The 11,672-nt window shown below is 38.0% G+C and overlaps 1 protein-coding gene across 2 annotated transcripts in view; it reads right to left on the reverse strand.

Annotated features, from left to right (window-relative positions):
• The window catches only part of STK32B (serine/threonine kinase 32B), a 144,128-nt gene extending 137,635 nt beyond the window's left edge, over positions 1 to 6,493 (reverse strand). For both annotated transcript variants that reach the window (XM_075040912.1, XM_075040903.1), the window contains exon 1: positions 6,360 to 6,493. In XM_075040912.1, the coding sequence (XP_074897013.1) occupies positions 6,360 to 6,478 (119 nt within the window). In that variant the 5' untranslated portion in view covers positions 6,479 to 6,493. The remainder of the gene's footprint in view (positions 1 to 6,359) is intronic.
• Positions 6,494 to 11,672: the final 5,179 nt, after the last annotated feature.

Below are 11,672 nucleotides of genomic sequence, written 5' to 3' on the forward strand. Positions count from 1 at the left end.
TTGCTAGCATAGACAAAACCAGAGGGCAACATCATAGTCTTTCTTCCCAGAAACCAGGCTTAGAGCATCTGGGTATAACCAAAGAAAGCCAAGAGCATTGAACACCTTCATTACTCACCAGGAAACCTGACTGTTTGTCAGGATCTGTTGTTTCATGACCTTTGGGGGATCCACCACATACTATTAAGATAGACATCACTGTAGCTTGACTTCCCTTTTCAGCAGGACTCCTTGCTGCTGAAGAGGCAGTCAGGCTAGCTGCAAACGCCCAACCTGTGTTCTGACAGAAAACACCACAAGCCCCCTGCTCCCTTCCAAAAACATAATGTCATTTTTCTGTTAGATCAGGCACTTCACTCATAGCCTTTAGTATGGAGTCTCAAGAAGCTCAGAAAGCTGGCCATATTAGATACCAGAAAAGAAATTTTCTATCCTGCATAAAATATTTTCACTCCTGATTAGGTCTATTATGCCAAGGCAAGTAACAGCCAAACACCACAGCCGCTGAGCAAACTCACCTAAGACTGACCTAAACCACCTCCTCTTGGTGCTTGGGGTCTCTGATGGGTAATTGGTGCTCCTTGATTGCTTATTTTCAGCTCCACCCAGCAGTCAAACACTTGGCCAGCTGCTCTTGCTTCCTTAAGTTTGTAGGTTTATGCATATTTCTGACGCCAGTCTGAGGAGCAGAGCTGTGCTATGGGGCAGTCCAAGGTGACATTCCTCCCAGCTTATTCTGGAAAGGGCACCTTCACAGGGAAGTGATAACTTCCAGTTATGTGTGTGTACATTAAACAACCCATCCAACACTTGAGACTGAACAAATAATTTCTTCTCTCCAGCATTCTTTTTTCTCTTTTTTATCTCCTCTTTCTTTTGGAGACAGATTGGGGTATTAGGTGAATTCAGAAATGAATGAACATTTTTGCTACAATATGTGTTCTTCACTTGGTCCATTTTTCACTGGAATTGAAACTTAATCTTACTCTAGCTGGTAGCAGTAATGTACTTTTGTAGACCTGTCTTATGAAATACATACAGTTTCCATAGGCTGAGTAGGTGAAGACTCCAGAGGTGAGTAGAAAGAAAAATACATCAGAATATAGAGCCACTCTGAGAATGCAGCTAACACTTCTTTATGGGTCGTTAAATGTATCAAACATATTGTTCTCTCTATACTAGGAAAATGACCTATAAGCTGATAAAAGTAAATCTTCATCTTTCTCCCTCTGCTGCCTTTGAAATTGTTCTGACAATTTAAAAAGGACATAACAGCTTTAAGCAAGACTATTAAAAAAAAAGATGGCTTCAGTGTTCCAAAAGTTTTGAGGAATGGTCCAAAATTTTTCAGATTTTTCTGTTCCACATCAGCAGAGAAACCATTTAGATACATGGTTTTTTTGCAGAAAACTTCTGCCTTTTGCAGTAAGCTGTATTATTTTCAGATAAGCCAGTGAGTCTACTCGAGTTTGAAGACAAGTCATGTAATGACAAGTCTAGCCACATTGGTACATAGGGAGTAACCTGGCTCTTGGCTCAGTCTTAACGTATGTTGTGAGAAAGATATATAAAATACAGATCTTTTCAGGAACACTACTCATCTTGCCCAGGGGACACCCAGGTATTTGGGCAAGGATAAACAAGGATAAAATGCTGGATCTTAAAGGGGAGTGTTGTAGTCTCAAGGTGGGATCATGTTAGGAGCTGACATTTCTACAGCTCATTCATCTATGCCTGAAATACACACAACATACAAAAGGTCTGATAAAAAACAGGACTGCTTTTCATTTTAAGAAGGAATCTCTATTATCAGAAATGCCTCTAACGGTGATAAAACTGGCTACAAGGCTCACATATCTTTAAGCATTTATTCAATTTCATTTCTAAAATGAAGGTTGTAAATCAACCCCAAGCCCTTCCTGAAAAATGCTGTTATCCTCCAAGCTATTATGAGCATTTACAGAAGAATGATTCTTTTCTGTGTCAGATGTTATGAAAGACAGTTCATACTTCAAATAATATGATTTATAAGTTAGATTGTGAAACTAAGTTTAATAAAGCTCAGAGAAGATACATGAACCTCAAAAAGCTTTTTAATATAGACCTTTTGGAGTTGAGATGCTACCCTCGTTTCATATTAGCTGTTCCGTATGCTTGTGTATGCTGGGGTTACTGATGGATGCCAGCAGAATTACCCACTACAGAAGGTTTACTTTCTTTCCTCTTCTTTTTCTCTCCACAAGAATTTAACTGATGACAGATTGCTTTCCCATATCTCATTACTTCTTTGTGCTGTTATCATGTATAACTAAAGGGCTTTCCAGTCTTCATGTTTGTTTCTTGAGTTGCCAGCTTTTCTCTTTGATGATGTAATTCCTCAAAAAAAGATTAATGTGCTTGGTTAGTATTCCTTTTAGTTCAAGGAACTGTTGGGAGATTTACCACTATATTAATTTTATTGTATAACTTGAAGGTCCGGATGATTATCATTTGAAAATCAGCAGTTCTGGCCAGGGACAGTCCCACAAACTCTTGAAAAGGTTGTCATGAGTGGAGTTTCCTCCAAATATGCTTTTCAGTATGGATTTGGGACTTGACATTTTGAATTAAAAGAGATAAGATTTCATTTCAATTTATCCAAGAGCAAAAAAATAGATTTTGATGACACTGAAGTTCTTACAGAAAATGATACTTTGAAGAAAATGCAAGTAGTTTGATAATAAAATTGCCCAATTTTATCATCATGTATATCCCTTCCAGACAAAAAAACAGCAGACCAGGTCCAGGCTACCTATGTAAGCTTAAGTCTTGCTTCTTATAACTGGGGATTAGGGGAGGGAGGAATCAAGGGGAAGGACAGTGCAACTAAAATAAGTGTCTAATTTCCCTTTCAAATCAGTGGAGAAATGCAGGTTTTTCTGAAGACTTTTGAAGTGTCATCCAGACTGGTCCAGCTGGCTAATTACTTTTGACTGAGATTACAAGGGGCAAATAAGAAAGATTCATTTTTATCAAAAAAGCTGTTGGCACCATCATTGCATTTTGCATAGCAGACAAGTAGTCAGCTCATCTAGAAAGCAGGAGACAGGCGCTCGAGGCTCCCCTTAGTGTGGGCAGCCAGATCCCCAATTTTTCACAGACTACATGACCATTTAACTACAAGCCCACAAAGTGTTTTGTGCAAACACACTTTACTACAGTTCCTCATCCAAAGTCTGTTTTCAGTTTTTATCCAATGACAATCGAATGTAAAAGGCACCATTTTGGAAAAGCTGTTCACCACTATTCATCTTAGTCTGAGTCCTACCTATAACTGAATTTCTGACTTTCTTTAGAAGGATTACTGGTTTTTTAGTTAAGTGAACAGAGCATCAGTGCCTGTCTACTGGTGTGCGGACTGCAGCAGAGCTCTTGATGGCAGATGGGTACTTACCTTCTCAGAATAACTTCTTCATAATTACTTCTGAATATCCTTGGGAAATCAAAATTGGATACCCTGGCTTAGTAGGGAGATGCCAATTAAATTTAGTAGGCTGATGAGATTTCTGAGTTTTAGTCACCAAAATCTTACCTTGGGCAGGATTTCTGAAAAGTGATATGAACCCTCAGAGAGTGTGATAGAGCCTAGAAAGACAGACTAGTCCAAAACAGCCCGGTCAAAAGAAACTTAACATTTACACATCTGCAGCTATGTTATTGCCCATACACCATGATATAACTATTCCTTGCTAAATTAATATTCCAGTTTGTGAAACAAGATAGAGTTAGTAGCTCCTTTTACAGCCCATTTGTACATTTACAATGCAATTAACGAAATGAACAGGAAAAAATCTAACTCCAAAAAATGAAACACAAATTTAGCTGCACTTACTATAGAAGAAATGCAGCTTCAACTCTTTCCTTCCATTAGTATGCCATGAATTGACTCATAAGAGGAAATCTCACGGATTCCTGATAATCATCTAATGTAAGTTATAGCTACAATGTAAATGTATTTGATACAAATTATTATTGCATCTAAACTGCAAGTAAAAATACATTAAACAGGCTACTAATTCACAAAAAATCAATGAAAATTTTGTTATTTTAAGAGATTATTGCTGGGAACACATAAAATATGTTTAAGGAGTATTCCATTTGTACTTGCAGTGTTCCTTTTTTCATGGTTGTAAATAAACAAATAAAATGTAGTTTCAATTATTAAATAAATAAAATATACTTAATATGTTTAAAAGTTTCATATGGCTTAGTGTTAACAGAACAGATGTGACCATTATTCATGGGTCACTTGTGATTTTTGTGTTTTGTTGTATTTCAATAACATAAGTCATTATTTGAAGACAATATGTAGAACACCTTGAAATTCAGGCAGAAGTCAAGATAGAGCATTCAGAGGTCTGGAACGTGCTACTGCCATCTGCAAGTGTAGGCACTCCAGAAATATGTCAGAAGGTATTTTAAATTCATTTAGGATTGTACAGGGTTAATTATAGAAACGTATTATGGGCCTGGTTCAAAGAATGAGTTATTTGGGGTAGGCTAGATTAATTTTGGGGAGGCTTGGGTTCAAGGCTTTCCTTTGCTGTGCTAGCCCAGGGTGAAATATAGGTTCTCCAGTAGTTCAGTAGCTCAATCTGGAGTCAGGGCCTTGAACCACTACACATTTGGACGTGTAATGTTTGAGGTGAACACTCCAGGTGAAAATACTAACTGTCAATTAAATTATTTTTGGAAAATGTTCTAATATACACATACAGTATAACATATGAGTCTTGAGATCTTGTGACAGTATCTCAGAAGCATGAGAAGAATAAACTAATTATTTACAATAAAAATCATCATCACACCCAACACACTTTAAGGTATTACTTATTTCAGGTTTAAACTTTGGCAAAAAAAAGAAAACAAGAAAGAATATTAATTAACTGATTATAATTCAGTAATTGGAATCTAGCATACTTTTTGTTTCACAATAAATAGTTGATCTTTAGTCCTTCAGCACTGTTATGTTTACTGAAGTATCTTGTAGATCACGTTAACCTATGACTGTTTCTGCACAGTGTCTAGTTACACAGTGGAAAGCTTTGCCACCACTTGATAAAGAACAAAAGTTTCTGTGAGTTCAAAAGAGATTAGACAAATGCATGAAAGAAAAATCCACTGACTCTTAAGCACAGAGATACCATATCTTTGGTGAAGAAATCCCCAGAGTACAGGTTGCTGGAACCTTGGAAAATATACTGGGAAAGTTTTGTATTACAGTCACAATGTTTATATATTTTTCTTTAAGCCTCCAACAGGATATTAGGTTAGCTCAAGTATGATCATTTGTCTCAAGGGTAGAGCACTTGAGACATACATATATATATATATATATATGAATGATGAGGTCCTTTTCAAATTAATTTTGGGATCAAATGCTTTGTTGGTATAAGTGACTGCAATTATACTAAAGCTGTGTTCACTCAAGCCAGAACACAATTTGGCTTTTAATTCATGAAAGCTGTTAAGTTGACAACAAGAAATTTTTCACCTGTACAGGTCAAGCGTGAAATAAAAGATGAGCAAAAGACTGTAGGTTAGGCATCGACCTCTAGTAAGATAACGAAAACACAAAACAGAAGGTCTGTTTGCACTGTGACCATCTGCAGCCAATCAAGCTATTAATGAACTGAAAAATTTTCATGTCATAATGGTTTATGTCTCCTTTTTTTTGAACAGTGTAGGTCATTTTTAGATAAGGGAGAAAAAGTCTGCATCCCATTACTACTATCACTACATAAAAGCCAGCAAATATTTTAAGTTGGTGGTGTAGCTGGAGCTAGTCATTTGACCAACATTTTCTCACACTCATATGTGACCAAGGCATTCAGTGGCTAGCACAGGGAAGATAAGAGAAATTCCAGGTGACAAAAAGATGCTTTTCTGTTGTTCCATGTCAGCCATTTTTTAAGAGTAATTGAGTTCTGAATTTTCTCTTAATCAATGAAAAAAAACTTAATTGAATTGTTTGGTTTAATATTCCACAGCCTTATAACAGATGTTTCATCCAGGTATTGTCAAAAAGAAATGATGAAGCTGAACAGAATACACATTTCCACACACTGCTGTAACAGTCTGGAGAGAAACCGAACCAGAAATGAAAAGGTGAATGTGATGCTTAAATATTCTAATGCAAAAGGGCACCGGTAAAATATTCATGAAACATAAAACCCTCTGCAAAACCTAAAAACCTTAAAAAAAGAGGTCATCAAAAATTTTTCATACTTTTCATACTTTCCAGCCTTCCATAGCCTGAACTGATTCAGCAATAAGGAGAAAACAAGAGATCCCTGATAGAGTTTTAAAGGTTTCCTTACCATAGATTGACTAGGAAGGGATGCTCCAGGCCTTGCATTATCTGTAGCTCCCGAAAAACATTTCGAACTTCATCTCTCTCAATGCACTTCTGTTTATTCATATATTTCATGGCATACATTTTCTTGGTGTCTCTCTTCTGTACAATGCACACCTAAGTGACAGCAAAGTGAAAGAAAAAGTTTGACACCTACAGAAAGGAAACTCAGTTGTGACTTTGAAAAAAGGAGCCTTTTATGATATTTCAATAATCTAGATCTGGATACTACAATCTAGGAGCACCTTCAGAAAGTCCACATCACAGCTTCACAGCTGTGCAGGATTCTTTGTAATAGATTGTAATTAATAAATGAACAAAAGAACACCTCACTCCTGCATAAGAGGAAATGGGGATGCAGAAAAGTGGCATAACTTTCAGATGTTACATGGCACAGCTGGGCAGAATACACTCCAATTGCTCAAATTACAGGCTATTTCATTAGTCACAGAAATTACTGCCTCCTGTCTAGGAAAATGCACAATCATTGTCCTCATTCCTGCAAGTCAATACACACATCTTGATGACTGCATCATAAACATAACCTATGGTCAGAAGGCTCAGTATTTCCTCTAAATATCAGAATTATGCTCCCTTAATTATTGTTGAAAAGAAAAAGAATATTTGTACAGAGATTCATCATAATATTTTTGAAATCATGAGAGACCATTACAATGATTTAGTCTCTAGCAGTAAATTTCTTTGCTTTAACTTTATTTTTGTTTGGGGTTTTTTTTGACAAAAGTCAAATAATTTTGTAAATGCAGGAAATAAATCTCAGTCAAGAGAACTCCTGTGTAAGGCCTGGATTGGTTTTCATCATGGTAGTTTACCCTGTGAATGAAGCTGGAGAGTGTCACCAGCACCACATCCAGGAACTATCATTTTCAATGTGATTTCTGGCAACACAGAAATGTAAGATTGTTCTGTGTCTTATCACCAAAGCTGGTGTAAATCCCATCTTCATAACAGCCCTACACACACACATAGAACAAAACTATATCCTCAACAGAGTTTTGCTGTGAAGGGTTTTTCCTGTTAATTGATCAGGACTTTTTTGAGTGACACTCCTAGTGTGTCTTCACAGTCAAGAGAATATTAGTTGAGAATACTATTTTGGTGCAACATTTATATTACTGACACAGCCATAGGCTCCAATCAGAATTTTTCATCATCAGGATGTATACAGACTACATAATAGAAGCTTCTGGTTTAGATACCACAGCTCTGTAGTGTCTAAACTCAAGGGTATTCTGGATTGTGGGCACTATTATTTTATATGTATGTTTACGTACATATGCACATGCACACATGCACACTGCCTTATTATACACACATGAAATTATAGTATACACACATGAAATTAGTGCTCAGGGATCAGATTACAACATGACGCCAACCAAAAATAAATCCTTTGGTTTTGAGTTGTATTTTAAGGAACTTGCATGCTCAAAATTCAGAAATGATCTGGAGAAACTAGGGCAACTTCCCACAGCTGAAACCTCTGACTTTAACAAAGTGTCATCTGGATTCTGGACCTGGTGATGAACCACCAGCACCAGGGTGAGGACCCTAGAGAGATCTACTGTGTGGTCACTTTTATTTCTTAAACACAGAGGAAAGGCTCCAGGTGTGTACCATCAGCATATTTTACTTCCCCTATCTTTTTCCAGTCCCTCCAAGAGGAACTGAGCCAGTGAAACCAAACCACATTTATCTCTCTGCAACTCTATTTCCATTAAGTGTGTCCCTTAGCTCAAATCTACTCCAGAGAGGAGTTAATAGAGTACCTTTAACCTATAATGATAAGTCGTGATCAAGCAGATTTTCTAATTACCTTTCCTAATATCAGGAGATGTTCTGCTAATTAAGTAAAATGTGGATGGTAATATTTTGTCTTGAGCCCATCAATGTTGCACAATGGTGAGTACTGAAGTTTTGTTTCACTGAGCTCCTTGAGCTGTTATGGAAAGTCTGTATGTTGGTGATGCCCTTAAGATAACTAAGGGTTCACGCTTATATGGAAAGAGCCCAGGTTGTGGAACAATGGGGAATTAGAGTTGGCCTTTTGGGGGAAGAAAAGGTAACAGGTGGGGTTAAACTGAAATGGAGGGATGGAAATGAATTGTTCAAGCTTCCACAGGTTCTTCAAAAGTATAAACAGAATTTGCAGAGGCAATTCCCGACATCCTGTCTGAGATTATGTGGACACTCCAGTGTAGTGAATCACATTATAAAGTACAACGTTTATGGATTTTGGCTCAGAACCTAAGTCCAGAAGTTCATTCACTGGCATGAATTTGCAGCTTGATTTTCATATGAAACTTGGCCAAGACTGAGGTGTTTGCAGAAGACTCCCATTACATAAAAAGCCTCCCTATTGAACTGTTGACTAGTGAGACTGCTGAGAGAATGGGGTTTTACTCAGCTGAGAGTTACAGGTTTGACCAATGCAGCAAGCTAGGATCATACAGAGCACCTCAATATGTAATGTAAACAGGTTTTGAAGCACTGCTGTGACTCCAGAAGGCACTCAGTTCTCTTACCTGCCAGTAAAGACAAGGCTATTCAGCACAGTTGAAACAGGCCTTCTGTTGTTAGTAGAAGCTTGCCTAGCATACAGCTTTAAAGCAGAATTATAGTAAACGTTTTCTAGTAATGTGTACCTACGCATATCTTTTAACACTGTTTCAAAATCAATAGGATTTTAATGAATATACTAAAGCTACTTCCTACTAAAAATCAGGAAACACAAGCTGTATCCACATAGATGTTATCATGAAAAACGCCTGACATTGCAATGATAGTGCTGAATCGTAGTGCAAATCCTCCTGCTGGCTGTCAGCGCTTCTTCTGAGCCTGAAGTCAATGGGCTGAAACTTTTCCATGACTGCAGGAAAGAAAGGAAAAGCCTTTGAACTCTCCTTACGTGTACAGTCTTAATGGGAAATGTTTAAATTGTTTTTTTTTTGTTTATGGTATAAATTCTTTTCAAATGAGTCATTTTAAAATAGGGACAAACAGGTGCTCTGGCTCCTCAACAAACAAATTCTGTGATGACTCATTATTGTGGAAGTCTGTGCAGAATTGCCTTACTTACACATATCAGTATGGAAGCCTGTCACGCTCACATTGCTAAAACATTCCCTTTCAAATTTTCTGTGAATACCATTTACCAAAGCCCAGACGGTGCCCTAGTCAAACTGATATCGCTGCTTCAGCAGTCTCTATAGGTGATGCTTCAAACCAAATATAAGTGTCAAGAACTCATCAACTATCCAGCTTCATAGTCAGCAGGGAGGGTCAGGTCCATCCATCTCCACCTAAGGTATTAGACCTAGGGGTCTAAATGGGTCCAGGGGACCATCTCTAGAGGGATTGCTTCTCTTCTCAAGTCCCCCTAAAGAGACTGTAGATGACTAGCTTGGATGTAGGCATCTGTGCTGTACAAGTTTAAAGGTAGGCAACATGAATGCCCATTGATCTTCTTTGGAGTTACATGATGCTTATTTTTAAAAGTCACTTGTGAAAATATTGCCTTTCTAAAGAAGGTTTTTCTACATGTCTTAGCTGTTATCACAGGGTTGTATCTTTTTTATATCTGGGAGAAGGTAACAATGAACTGCCTTCAAAACTACCAGGTTAAAAGAGATTTGACCTGTGTGACTTGGAGCCACTTTCCCTCAGAGCCAGGGGAAGAAAACCAATAGGTTATGACTGCAGGGCTAAACTTCATTTTTCAGGAGCAACATATGCTATGGTCCACCTCTAAGCTACCTTCTTGGATTTCCTCTGATTTCACATGCTAAAAATAGAGCACCTACAGATCAAGTTTGATCCGCAGATTAAGAGGTCACAGAGCCAGTGCAACTGCTATGGGTGACAAAGTGCCCTACGGGCTATTGCAGAGCTAAGTAAGTGAAGCGAGAGAGTTACGCTGAGTAAAACTGGGGCAGAATGTGCTAATGGTTTGCTGCAGAAAACTGCATAATGCTGTGTTGGCTGAGCAGCCATAGGTAGCTTCAGAGAAGCTCTTCCCAGAGCAAAAGATGGGGATGGCTGAAAAATTTGACTTGTGGAAAATCACAGATTTCTCCTGTTTCCCACTAACTTCAGAAGACTTCTAGCTACCATGTGCTTGGTCTGGAAAGAACAGCAGGGACCAGGCACACTTAGGCTCAATAAAGCCATTTTGATCTGAGTTTGGTACATGAGTACTTAGGCTTCTCAAACTACCACATGATATGGTTTCATGACAGGTCATAAAAAAGGAGGGAGAGATGCAAAACCACAATCAGAGAAAGCTACTCTGTGCAAGGTCACTATTAGGTAGAGAGTTGGCAGCTGGAGTTCACACTTCAGCCATGCTTCTGTATCATAATACGATGCATCTTACGTCAGGTCAGTAGATCAGATGGGGCAGCTATAGCTGCCATGAGTAATCACAGCTCAGCAGAGGGGCTGTGGCACTGCATGGGCAGAAGACACTCACCTAGACGTAGGGGACTACAAGACAGAAATCAGCTATATGTTTCACACTCAGCGTGGGAATTGACAAATCTGCTATGAAGCATGTGCCTGAAATATTGCTACCTTGTCTGTTCTTACCCATATTCTCTGAAAAAATAATGCTCCTAGTCTCAGCCTACAAGCAGAGTTGGAAAGATTTACACAAAGAGGCAGGAGAATGGATGTCATAAGTTTGGCTTTACACTGCCGGGGAATTTCCTTGAAATAGGGGGATTCACTCCCAGATTCCCCTGAGCAAACCATGACAGCTGGAGCAGGGACCAAGCATCTGCTTAGTAACATTTCATATTAACTCAAGCTAAAAAAATAGGTGGTTATACTGTCAAACAATATTAATATTCTGCAATTGTGTGCTTTGTTGCTTTTAGGATAGCAGCATATTTTTTTCTGAAATACTTTGCATATTATTTAGTAAAGTACCCTCAATCAATGCAGACGTGATTCTGGGCTCCCATCTGTTTTACATTAGTGTAATTTCAATTACTTCAGCAGAGGAAGTCACTGTTTTATACAACTAAATTAATCAGAACTAAATCCAGTGTCTCAGCTTCTTAGACAAATAGAAGAAAGAGTTTGTACATTGAAATCATAATTTGAATTTAATTTAAGGAGGTCAGATTGTTCAGTATACCTGCTCCCATGAACAGAGAACTTGAAGAAAATTCGTACTGTAAAATCCCTGAAAACTAGTTGTTGCACCTGAATACAAATTATTTTGCGGCAGTAAGCCTGCAATTATATGGTTACT

This window comes from Buteo buteo, chromosome 1 (assembly GCF_964188355.1).
Source record: "Buteo buteo chromosome 1, bButBut1.hap1.1, whole genome shotgun sequence".
NCBI classification, from domain to species: domain Eukaryota; kingdom Metazoa; phylum Chordata; class Aves; order Accipitriformes; family Accipitridae; genus Buteo; species Buteo buteo.